At 41.8% G+C, this 13,561-nt stretch overlaps 1 protein-coding gene across 1 annotated transcript; it reads left to right on the top strand.

Annotated features, from left to right (window-relative positions):
• Positions 1-409: 409 nt before the first annotated feature.
• On the top strand, positions 410-12,980 carry btbd9 (BTB (POZ) domain containing 9). Its single transcript, XM_071896080.2, has 11 exons — positions 410-540; positions 937-1,145; positions 2,230-2,593; positions 3,479-3,746; positions 4,329-4,548; positions 5,186-5,305; positions 6,437-6,546; positions 6,744-6,933; positions 8,096-8,203; positions 9,396-9,474; positions 10,978-12,980. Exons 2-11 carry the CDS (start codon positions 961-963, stop codon positions 11,173-11,175), a joined length of 1,842 nt encoding a protein of 613 aa, XP_071752181.1. The 5' UTR covers positions 410-540; positions 937-960; the 3' UTR covers positions 11,176-12,980.
• The last annotated feature ends 581 nt before the right edge of the window (positions 12,981-13,561 follow it).

A 13,561-nucleotide genomic window follows, 5' to 3' on the forward strand; every position in this document is an offset into this window, starting at 1 on the left:
TCTCTGGTTATTATGAGCCAAAAGAAGTTATATACTGTATATATATGTGTGTGTGTGTGTGTGTGTGTGTGTGTGTGTGCTGCTGCTCTTCTCAAACAGATTGGTCACAAGCACCCCCTACCGAATAGACATGGTCATGCAACATGTTTACACAAGTTCAGAATTATTTCCAAGGAGAATCAAAGCCTTTTAAAAACCAAGTTGTCCTAAGAAAATAATTTTTTTTTAAAACTACACGTTCTTCCTAAAGTATATTCCTTATTTCAATGCTGGCACTTTCAATTAATAATATATCTATTCATATCTAGACAGCTTTGCAATGTTATGGTTTTCACGAGGACTTTTATTTTGAAAGAAAAAGATAAAGCTTTTCGAACCGGAAGTATCTGGTGTCGGTGACCCAGATTCCGTTTCCGTCGGTGGGATGTTGGAAGAATTATAATTTGGACCTCTTGAATCTGTCGGCACAGCCGTAAACCACGACTGTATTTGAGAGCTTATTTTTTTATCTAAATATATGGACTGATGGAGAGTTATTAGGTAAGGCGGGAAAGGGATCAGAGGATCGATAACATTTAATTTTCAGTTGGTGTCTGGTATCAGTTGTCCATCAGATCCGTGTCAGTGGCTGTAAACAAGACAGTGTAACCTTAGCTAACGTCAGTGCATTTTCCTTTTTTTAATTTTAATGTTGATAGACTTAAATGTGTTCAGAGAGTGAGGGGATACGACTCGTAGTTGCAATTTAAGAATAGCCCAATACATATGTTTACATGCTAACATGCTAGCCATATAGCTTAACGGTTTCATGGTGCCCTAGCTAGCATTTAGCATTAGCTATGTAACGTTAGACAGTCCAGTGGCCCGTGTAGCTTTCCAATCTGTTATAACAGCGAACCTCAGTATTAGACCCTGAAGTATTTTCTCCCGTGTCAGATGTGACTCTGGCATCCGTCGACCATGAGTAACAGCCATCCTTTGCGGCCACTGGCCTCCGTGTCGGAGATCGACCACATCCACCTGCTGTCGGAGCAGCTGGGAGCGCTGGTCCCCGGCGAGGAGTACAGCGATGTCACCTTCATCGTGGAGGAAAAGCGTTTCCCGGCGCACCGGGTGATCCTGGCAGCTCGCTGTCACTACTTCAGGTAGCGGGAATGGATGAACGCATATCATCATTCTTGTCAATTTATCCTAGCCCTTATTCCCGAATCCCGTTACGTTCTGATCTCTCTTGTATAGGAAGAACGGTACGACGAACTCTATTTAAAATCTGTGTATTGAATGTGAACTTGCTTATCTGAAATCGTACAGACCTCGGAGAACATAACTAAAGATCTTTTACCAACCGGAAGGGCGTTAAGGTAAATTCGGCACATAAATGATCCACTTACTAATTTCAATAACACTTTAACTTTTGATTTGTTCACATTGCCCGCTCTGTATTTGGTGGAAGAAGATGGTGGGGATAACAGGCGACCCAATTCTAAAAGTTGAAATCTTATTGAAATAATTGCTGCTTGTTGTATTAGATGAATGCCGAATTGAAGGATGGATCGTAACCATTCGTAAAAGCTCTTCAGTTTGGTTGGATAGTGATAGGTAGAATTTTTAATGGGGTTTGTTGTGTTCAATACAAGAACAAGGCCATATAAATAACACTTTTAATTCTAGAATTTCATCCAAAACACGACTTTATTATATGACTTGTTAAGTTGAATATTACAAACACTTACCAGAAACAAAATGGGTTTTTGGAGAGGAACAGTGTCTAATTGTAATGCAGTTTATGAAATTAAATGAAAACCAAAAACTAGTAAATAATGAAGTTTGTGAAGTGTAAAAACTAATACATCCGGTTCTGCAAGGAAATTGTATGAGTGATCAATGTCTCTCCACCATGGTTTTACTTTTTTTAGGGATATTATATTGTTATTTAGTATCAGTATTGAAAGGAATCAGTGACTCCATGTGGGAGGAGCAGGCCATTATTCCATCTTAAACAATGTTATGTACCCAATCTTGTAACTTTGCCTCTTTTTTTTGTATTTCAATATTTTTTTCTTAATCTATTGTTACAAGCGCATGATTCAACTGGTAGCTGGTTGATTTGGTCCAAACTTAAAACTCTTTATATCAGGATTTTCTGATGTCTGTGGACAAAATGCATGGAAAACTTACTTCCGGAACCCGGGCACATTTCACCTCTGTTTCCCCTTTCGTCTCCCCCAGGGCCCTGCTGTACGGCGGGATGAAGGAGTCACAGCCTCAGGCGGAGGTGTGTCTGGAGGAGACGCGGGCCGAGGCGTTCTCCATGCTGCTGCACTACCTGTACACGGGCCGGGCCAGCCTCAGCTCCGCCCGGGAGGAGGTGCTGCTGGACTTCCTGGGCCTGGCCCACCGCTACGGCCTGCAGCCGCTGGAGGACTCCACCTCCGAGTTCCTCCGCACCATCCTGCACACCAACAACGTCTGCCTGGTCTTCGACGTGGCCAGCCTCTACTCTCTGAGCGCGCTCAGTGCGGCCTGCTGCGCCTACATGGACAGGCACGCCCCGGAAGTGCTGAACTCTGACGGCTTCCTGACGCTCTCCAAGGTAAGCTGTGGGGTAGAAAGGGAGAGTGTCTATCATACTCTGTGTAATGGAGTAGTGGTCAAGAGGCCGCTGTTAGGATGGCGAGTGGGTAGAAGAGGAAGGCACAGGCTGAGGCAGGCTTCAATATCACCCCGTGGGATTTATTATGAAGAAACCAGGATTTACTAGAAAAAAAATACTGAAAAATGTTTTGAAAAGAAAAATAAAGACATAGATAATGAATCAAGAAAACAAAAAAAATGACAAAGGCAGAACTAAGCCATAAACCAAAACGGCTAAGCCCATGATGTGGGCCCTATGCTATAGGCCAGCAGTTCTGGGTCCTCAGATTTTCGGATTTATAAAAACAAACTTGGCATGAAAATGTGCGCACCGCCACGGAAACTCGGAAAATGACCCATGCGTGCGCACATTTTGGAGACAGTGGGAAACGGTGACTGACATGGCAAAGTAGTAAAATAAAGCAAAAATTGGCCTTTACACTCAGTTCATTTCCAGGCCGACTCAACATCAACTTAGAAACCCCTCTAATAATTATAGTCCTTGTCGGAAGAACGTCTATAGGCTACAACTCAATAGCATCTTTAGTTTGAAAGCCGATCATTTGTCCAAAAAGCATCTATATGTCATTATAGGCTGACATGGTGTGAATTAGTCTTAAGTAAGTACATTACAGTCTTTTAGCAGAGACCCAATTTGTCACAATTAAATGCGACAAATTCAAGGTGAACGTTGAAGCAACAAGATGTCATCCTGTTCTTCCGATATGCCGTGAACGCAGCATTAGCTACTGTCTTTTACGTTGCTTGTAATGTTGTGCGTGGTATCTGTTGTGAAAAACGTAGCCAGGTACCAGCTTTGTCTTGTTCCCTCCTCCGTGCGCAGGCCGCTCTGCTCACCGTGGTCAGGAGGGACTCGTTCGCCGCCAGCGAGAAGGAGATCTTCCAGGCCTTGTGCCGCTGGTGCCGGCAGCACGGCGAGGGGGCCGACACCCAGGAAGTGATGTCGGCCGTGCGGCTGCCGCTCATGAGCCTGACGGAGATGCTGAACGTGGTGCGGCCGTCCGGCCTGCTGAGCCCCGACGACCTGCTGGACGCCATCAAGACCCGCTCCGAGAGCCGCGACATGGACCTCAACTACCGCGGCATGCTCAGTCAGTCCTGCTCCTCCTCTGTCTGTCTGTCTGTCTGTCTGTCTGTTATTGTTATTAAGGTTTTTATCGCAGCACCATGGTCTTCAAGAGCCAAAGACAGGCCAGTCAGAAAGAGTGAAACACTTTACTCCTGTATTCATAGTATTCCCATGATGTCACATGCATGTCCGACCAATATGGTGTCATTTGATTCTAATCATCTGTTCATTTATTACAATGACCTGTTATTTTCCTACCAAGACGGCCTTATGGTGATGTAACAGGATACTCAATTATAATCAATTCATTTTCTGACGATTGATTAATCGATTAATCAACTAATCGTTTCAGCACCAATCTTTACTAATGTTAATGTATTCTCCATAGAAATGATGAAGGCAGCTGATAAACTAGGGAGTCAGAGAGCTGAGATCATATTCAAATAATATGATAATTATTTAGGTCTATGTGTCATCGCTGTAGGATTGTACTGAATCTGTACTTGTTGTTTATATTACAACAGTATGTCTATGTAGCCAGTTTATGCCTCTGACCTGTTACACGCTTGCATTTGCACATACCTGTCTTCTTCTGTGGTTTCAGTCCCGGAGGAGAACATCGCCACCATGAAGTACGGAGCCCAGGTGGTGAAGGGCGAGCTGAAGTCGGCGCTGCTGGACGGAGACACGCAGAACTACGACCTGGACCACGGCTTCTCCAGACACCCCATCGAGGAGGACGGCCGGGCCGGCATCCAGATCAAACTGGGCCAGTCCTCCATCATCAACCACGTCCGCCTCCTGCTGTGGGACAGAGACAGCCGGTGAGACTCAAACCTTTCAAGACACAGGAGGGGAGCTGGAGTTTGTGTTCGGACATACTGAGTATATTTCAAGATATTTTAATAGAATATTGGAGGACATAATAGAATTGGATTTAAATTGTTTTTGGCCTCACCTGGGATTAAAACAACAGACTTCAAAGCACAAAATGTAACACACAACTAAACATAAAACACCTAAAGAATAGGGAACACATACATGGGTCATCATAAGTAAAATGATCAGACTGCGCTGGTAAGGTAACTTATGTTTCCTTGAGAGAAATTATCTGAAAATAATTTTGTTTTATGGTTTTCATACAGAGAGTTTTGCTCCAAAATGAGATATACACTTGAAGAAAGTCAGCTCTACAATTGCTGACATGAAACGGAAACTAATTTTTGAAACACATTAAGATACATTTTCTTATAAAATACACTTTTAAGATGCAATCATCTATATTTTTGAACCGTTGAGTGATGCATTTCAATTAACAATCTTACAATTTTTTTTTCTAGAAATGAATATATACAGTATGTCGGACTTTGGAATGAAACTCCTCACATTGACTTCATAACATGCCGACAAAAACGAACTGAAAGTGGTTTATGTGCTGATGTCATTCTTGATGATCTTCAGGTCCTACTCCTACTACATCGAGGTTTCCATGGACGAGCTCGACTGGGTGCGAGTTGTCGACCATTCCAAGTTCCTCTGTCGCTCCTGGCAGAATCTCTACTTCACACCCCGGGTTTGCAGGTAAGCCGCACACAACAACCCTTTTGGCTTGGTGCGGTTTGTTTTCTTTGGTGGAAAACATTTCTTTGTTAGGTTCACACTGCCCAATTATAACTAAGCCAGGGCTTGTCACAACTAGCTTGTTTATTGGACAGAGTTTTGGTGACCTGTCGTCCTGCCAGGTGAGAGATTTTGTTGGCGAGTCAAAACAAATCCAATTCCAGTTCCTGTAACTTTAGCCAAGCGTGACGGACTTGTCTGCGGTCTTTGCTGTAATTTATCCTCTCTGGTGTTCATTCCAGTTTGGAACGAGTTTTGGCGTTGTTTCCTGTAGTTGGTTCAGATTACGTTCTCTAACGAACCGCACCGCAGCATTTTCAGGCGCTTCGGTGCCGTTATTTGGTGTCGACTGAGTGCGAATGGCGTCGTTCTCTCCTGGCCAAACGAACCGAACCAAAGGAGTAAACGCTCCAGAGTAACCGCTCCAAACATGCTGTGGTTTGAACGCACCCTCAGATTACAGTGTGTTCATGTCCGAACAAACCTCCAGTAACACGACTAATGCTGCAGAACTCAGAAAGAACACAGAAAGTTTTCTGTTGCTTTGAGTTAAAAGTTCTCAGGGTAAAGGAAAACGCAGTCATTCAATCAGTCAATCTTTATACAGCACATGTATTACAATCAAATACAGTTCAATGCACTTCACAGTAGAGATAAAAATAAAGTGCATAAAAACAATAAAATGCATAAAAAGACTAAAAAGGGGAAGTAACAATAAAAACAGGAGACACTATAAAAACAGAAGACACTATAAACACAGAAGACACTATAAAAACAGGAGACACTATCAAAACAGAAGAGGAATAATACAAAACAGAAAGGGAATATAAAAATATAAAAGGAATACATAGAATAAGGAGAGAAAAGATTAAAAACAACACAGCAGTCCATTTAGCTTGTGTTTTAAAGATGCCTGTGGTCATCAGTCATATTCTACCTTTGCAGAATAACAACCTAAACCTTTACCTAACTGACAGAATAAGATGATGGGTTGTTAATGACAGTATTAGTGTTGAGATTGGTTTATGGCTGTGTGGTTTTAGCTGTTTGGCTCCACCGCAGCAGGTGTGATGGTGCGGTTTGTTTTCCCAGGTACGTCCGCATCGTGGGAACACACAACACGGTCAACAAGGTCTTTCACCTCGTGGCCTTTGAATGCATGTTCACCAACCGCTCCTTTACTCTGGAAAACGGACTTTTGGGTAAGTTGCAGAATCAGACACTACAGCATATATGAAGTCTTTGGTGTTTTTAAGGAGCGCACTTTACATTGGTTCTACTATTCTACTTTTAGCACTCAAATTTCAGTCAGTCAGGTAAATCCTTCACATGCAAATGGGTGCTGAAAACAGAGAAACAACACTGTAAGGTTTCCTTCCTTTTCCCCTGACGTCTGCAGTGCCCAGCGACAACGTGGCGACCATCGCGGCGTGTTCCAGCGTCATCGAAGGCGTGAGCCGAAGCAGGAACGCCTTGCTCAACGGCGACACGCGCAACTACGACTGGGACTCGGGCTACACCTGCCACCAGCTGGGCTCCGGAGCCATCGTCATCCAGCTGGCTCAGCCCTACACCATCGGCTCCTTACGGTACCGTCAAAATGTCATGTATATTTGAATAGTTTCCCAATAAGGCTGCACCATTAAAGGTGAATTAAAGGTCAGGGAGAGTCTTGCAATTCCAGTGGGTGGGGAGTTTTTGTTCCAAAACAGAGTACTAATTAGGGATGCACCGATACCGATACTGGTATCGGTATCGGTGCCGATACCAGGCTAAAATGGAATATCGGTATCGGAGATTTTACCCAAGACTAAAATCTGATAAAAGCCATGAGTAACATGTAAGAAATAAAAGCAAACTGTCTTGATTTTATGCATTTGTGGCACATAGAAGCCTGTATTTCTCAAACAGTGGGAAAAACAAGGATTTTATGTCAATAATTTTGTCCATTGACCCCAAACTAAGGAAGTAAGCCTGCACTGTTCAGTAAAAGTAATGGATCGGATCGGTACTCAGTATCGGCCGATACTTAAACTTTCATACTCGTAATCGGTATCGGCATTGAAAAAGTGGCATCGGTGCATCCCTAGTACGAATCAGAAAGTGAGTTTTGAAAGCCAGAAATCTCAGCATCTGGTCAAGTAATCTTAAAGTCTCTGGTATTGATCAACAACCCTATCAACCCAGCAGATATATTATGATCATTTTGTGCTGTTACTTACTGACCTTTTATCCTTTAATTTGTATAAGTACATATCGCAATTTTAGTTTGCACTGTTAATAACTGTAGAATTTGGCTGTAAACATTTAAGCAGTTTCACTTCACTTGGAATGCCAGCTGGAGTTGAAAATAGTCAAGATGTTTATATAAGATATAAAAAGCATGACTTTTGTTGTATTTATGTTCCTCAAATCATTGACACTAATAATTTAGATTAGTTTTAGATCCCAGCAACTAGCAGAGTAATCCTGACAGATTTTAGTCATAATTGTGCAGCCTTAGGTCAGGTGTTGAAATGCATGAAAATTTTAAATAGATAATTTCACCTGGGGTAGAATGTGGTTCAGTAGTCCCAATATTGCTATGACTGCGTGTGTGACGTAGTTGTATACCCACTGTCATTTCACATACCAGAATTTGTATCTATGGAGTGAAATAGCATTGGATACCATAAACACCCAGTTATAGGACAGTTATGTTAGAAATGGATTAACACTTTTTACTGTTCCCCACTCCCTCCTCCTGTGCAGGCTGCTGCTGTGGGACTGTGACGAGCGCTCCTACAGTTACTACATCGAGGTCTCCGCCAATCAGCAGCAGTGGACGAAGGTGGTGGACCGCACCAAGGTGGCATGTCGGTGAGGCTCCCATTCACATTCCATTTGATCTGTTTTTAACCTTTTATTTAACCGGCTAATCCTGCTGATGTTCCGATCTCAAGAGCGACCGGGGCCTTGTTCCTCGTACGCCGCTTCATTAATCCAGGCTCATATGATGTGAGCCGGTTCAAATTATCTTGATAATCCTCAGTCGGCGGACTCGGTTCCTCGAGCGCGACACATCGTCATCGGGAAATGACTGACAGCGGAAGCAGCCATTCATTCATCAAAGTCTCGACTGAAAGAGAAATATGAAATGCAACACTGTAAAATGAGAGCAATCGTGGCTGAAAGTTGCAGATAGATCAAATGCGTAATAAGGCTATTTACAATTGCATATAGAACTGAAGAACTGAAGTGAATTGGTTGAATACTTTTTTTTTTTTTTTTTTTTACTTTATAACTGAAGATTTTAATGATCTTTGTGAAAAGTTTTTTTTTTTTGTTTTTTTTTTTGGTTGAATAAATTTAATGTATGAAATTTGTGCTCATGATGCCAAACTATTTAGGTTCATTTTATCTGTTTCGGTCTACCAAACTAATTTGGATTGGTTCTATTTTTTATTTGTTAAATATTTTATCTGAACTGTGTTTATTTGGATGAAATCAACTTAGTCGTTTTATTACTACCTAAGAGGATGAGTATATACTGTAGGTATTTAACTCTTTTCATTGTGGAAATTATTCGACTAAACCTGTACCTTTCAAACACCAAAGGATCTTGGTGATTCCTCAGTACACGCTCTCTTCTAAAGCCCGTCTGATCTATCGGCTCCTCTCTAAGGAAACGGCAGCCTTGTCTGAATGAGTTCATGGATGAGGTGAGCTTAAAAAGGCCTGCTTATAATCCAACTAACTAAGCCTGCGTTTTTGCAAGTTTGAGTTTAAGGAGCTGTTTCTCTGGTAGCAAGGAAGTTAGACTCAATTTTAAGCTTTCTTCAAGGAACAGAAAATCCCGGGCTCGTGTCAGACTGTCACAAACGTATCCAGCTAACTCAGTTATCCATGTACGAGGAACGAGGCCCTGGCCAAGAAAGCAGCATCAAGGCAAACATAACAGCTGTAAACAGACAACATACAAAAATGTACATAAGCAAAAATACAATCAGAATCACACAAAAGATATTATAAGTCCTTGTATTGATTTTTTTTCCCCCGCTCTTCCTTGCAGGTCGTGGCAGACCCTGAAGTTTGATAAGCAGCCTGCCTCCTTCATCCGTATTGTGGGAACGCACAACACTGCTAATGAGGTGAAAAGACTGTTTACCATGGCCATCAATGCTGCTTCTGTTTCCTTTTGTTTCCTCTCTCGCATAATGTTACACAGAGTGCCGGTACTGAGGAAGCACTGCGGTTTCTGAGCTGAGAAACAGAGTTTTTTCAGAACCAGTACTCCACTTTGTTGTGTTTCGTTTCATATTTACCATTACCTGGTTGCATAAAAGTCAAGCTTATGTAAATGTAATGTAAATCCTAGCAAAAACATGTTCATTTACACAAAGATTAAGTTTGCCTTACATTGTACCTGAAAATCATGGAGCAGATGATTTAAGATAATCATGCACTGTGTTTATAAGATGTGCTGTTTTGCTGCAAGCATGTGAGAGCTACGGGAAAACACTTCTTGGGGGTTGGGGGTAAATGTAAATTACTTGTATAATTATTGCATTTTACATGTTGTTTTTGTATTTTTTCCTGGTATTGTATAGAATAGTGACAACACACTGTCTACAGTATATGACAGTAGATAAAAACAATGTGGCTGTTAAAGTATACAAATGAGAACTTCAATCTGTCTGGTTGCCAAAACGTACAACCTCTAAGTGACTGGCTCAAATCCAGTCTAAGATGCCCACAGCTTTATCTGTCTTACAGAGATATCAGTGAGGGTGCTATACTGAGAAAATATTGGAAATGTGTCTCCCATCATTTAAGATCCACATTGGAGAGAATAATATTCCCCAGCTTGCATTCTCAACACATTTAAAGGACGCACAACCCATTTTCTTTTCAACCTTTTCTTGTAGCAGCAACTGAGATTGTATAAAAGTAGACGTTCCTCTACAGCAGTGGTTGTCTATCCTGGAGTACTGCTGGTTTTCTATCCTACCAGGTGGTTAATTACATTCACCCGGTGTCCCAGGTGTAAATCAGTCCCCAATTCGATGGACAGAATGAAAACCAGCAGGGCTCTGGGTCCTGAGGACAAGACTGAGGACCTCTGCTGGACAGTAGCCATTTTTAAAGCCCTGCTCCGGCTCACTGGCTCCAGACTGGAGGCTTTGCTTCCCTCTTGTGGATAAGTTGTTGTTAACCTCAGACAGGCTGAAGGAAGCCGGTCGATGTGCCTGGACTCTGTAAGCAGAGATCTTGCATAGATCTCAAACTTGCGTTAGCATATGTATGCCTTGCATTAACAATGAATCAGGCCACATATTCCAGAGTTTGTGCGTGAATGGGGTTTAAATAGTTGTGGGACAGTGCAGTGGTTCTCAAACTCAGGGTTGACAAGACAATTTTGGGGAGTCGCAAAAAAATGTATGGGATAGGAACAAAACATATTTCTACAATACAGATTTAGTATAAGGTGTAATTTGTCAGATTTTTCTCCAATTCTTACTTTTCTCGTGAAATGCTGAATATTTTTCAGCCTCCAGGCCCAAATGAAACAACCTGAAAAGGGCAAATCATTTTATGATTGAACTGTTTTTTTTTTTGGTTTGAACCCAGGTCTGACTCTTTCTCTGCCGCAGGTTTTCCACTGCGTCCACTTCGAGTGTCCGGCCCAGCTGGAGACGGAGGTGAATGAAGGCAGCCCCGGGCCCGAGTCCCCCGAGGCTGGCGCCGCCTCCCAGCAGTCGCGGCCCCAGCGACCGTCACGCACACACAGCCTGCTGCCCTCCCAGCCCTCTTCCTCCTCCTCCTCCTCCTCCTCACAGCCCCATCTCTAAGAAACACCCCTCCCTCCCCTCTGCTGAAGCCGGTTGGAGGACGGGAAACCTCAGAACGCCATTTTGCACAGCCTTCGTCATCCAGACTGCACTGCTACGACGCTGCTAAGGCGATTGTTCCATTGTAATAACCCACGGTCCTTGTTTGCAGTCATGAACACAACAGTAGTGAATTGTATTTCCATAGCAGCAGCATTTAGGGCTCCAGTCTTCCCAGAATCGAAACACAATGAAGGAAAAAAAAAAACGTTAGTTATTTGGTCTGTTGGCCCATGTGTTTTTGTGAAGATACTGTTTAGCTGCCAGTGCAATAACACGTAACGTTTTTACTCTTCAAAACTGAAGCGGGCAAGGCGTAATTTATATTGCTTGTCCAAAGATGAGGGACACACTGAAATATGGGTATACCACCAAAGAGCAGAGAAAAATGAAGGGTTTCAATCCAAAATGCTGTATATCAATTTTGGGGGGAAAAAGTACTACCTGAAATCCACCAGTCAATACTGTATTTCAAAAACACATGGATTTTATCTTCAGACAAACAACTATTTTTTTAAGGAAAGCTCTTAAAATGACTCCGCTCACTTTCATACCAGCAAGCTATCAGAGTAGGGGGTCAGTATTTTTCAAATGGTGGATATCTCATTTTGGAATGAAACTCCTCCAGTGTTTGCCAAAGCTGTCTGGCTAATGCACCCCATGACATTTGTATGCAAATAGCACTTAATTTGATTATGTATTTGCATATTAAGTATTTGTCGACAGTCTTTCACAACCAAAAAAAAACAAAAACAAAATCTGCGGTCCTTGTCTGGTGTGACTTTTTGATACTTTTAAATTCATGCCTCAAGCAAAACCTCACTAAAAAAATAAATTAGACTGAATTCAATGTCTTAATTTAGTATTACTAAGCACTTGAATAGCTTAGCACAAATGATTTGGGAAATTCATTAGCTCTTACATGTGTAAATCGGGGTTGAGGAGCATTGACCAAATTATTTATGCACTGGGGCTTTTGGGGAAAAAATGTGTTTAGATGGATGAGCAGCTGCTATTGGCACTTTATTTTACTCAAGTATACTGAAAAAAAAAAAAAGTTGCAGCTTAGGTCTTCTAACATAGAAGTACAATACTGGAGTGCTGGATGTGGTAACCCTCTGTTTTTGTATGTTACAGAACTAATTTAAGAACTTCCATGCTCTTTGATCTGTCTAGTTTAAACTGTCTTTTGCGTTGTGTGTTTTTGGATTTGTGTTTGTTTTTAAACTGTTAAGCTATCAGTGCTGTGGTTTGTGTTTCCTATTCTCTCCTTTTGCATTTCTCAGTTCTGATGTTGCACTTTGAGTTGATTTTTTTTTTCTTTGAAACCTTTTATTTGATGTTGAATGACCTGAAACACCTAACGACCCTGTAAGCCTTTCTTTGTAATCCCCATCTACATTTTAGAAGATTGCCCATTAGTTTGATAATGTCTTCCTTAATAGCTAACCAGAGAACTGAAATAGGGCTTTGATCAGGTTAGATTGTGCTGTAGAGAACTCATTTCCCATCTCCCATCTAACTTTATATGTATCTGAATAGTTTTACTTAATATATTTAGTTTTGACCATTGACATGTGATTGCATTTCACTGCCTCTTGTTCAATGCATTGCCTATCAATAATGTGATACAGGAACAACTGACATTGGTTATTGATGTTGATCATTGGGTGGTTGCACCCGTCTGTTTGCCTGAATCACTGCTGTTAAACTAACAGTGGAGTTCTCGATGATACAAGCAATACAGTGATCTTTATCTTCTGTTATTCTTGAGAGCTTTTGTTAAAGTTTGACAGTGTTGATTGATCAGTGACTCTGCATTCATCATGCTCCAGACAACTTTTTTGGGCAACGCTGCCCAAGCAGTTGCCTCAGAAGTATTCCAGTGATTCCAGAAGAAACATTTGTTGCCAGGAAACATCCAAGCAGACTTTTGGTCCTGAGTCTGACATAGTATCTTGTTGCTGGGGATGTTGCCCATCTACATTGCCCAAATAATTGCCTAGTTTACCTCAGCCTTTAGGAACAGCAACAGAAGGGTTTCAAGCAGGACAGTGGGGTAAAATGAATTAGTAATGGGGAAAAGCATACTTGAATTGATTTTAGTTCATCTTGGTGGTTGTTTGCACTTAAAATGATCACTTACTGGAGGCAATGGTCTACCCAACTTTTATTGACCACTACATCATTGATTAGATGTTATTCTATTGCTGTCTGTAAATTCAGCCTTTGAGACAAAGGCATTTGAAGAACACCAAATCTTAATTTTAGCCTCTAACCCAGGGGCTCCCAAATCTTTTCATGTCAAGGACCATTAAATACATATGCAGTAGACCACGGACCCCTG

This window comes from Centroberyx gerrardi, chromosome 18 (genome assembly GCF_048128805.1).
Source record: "Centroberyx gerrardi isolate f3 chromosome 18, fCenGer3.hap1.cur.20231027, whole genome shotgun sequence".
NCBI lineage: Eukaryota > Metazoa > Chordata > Actinopteri > Beryciformes > Berycidae > Centroberyx > Centroberyx gerrardi.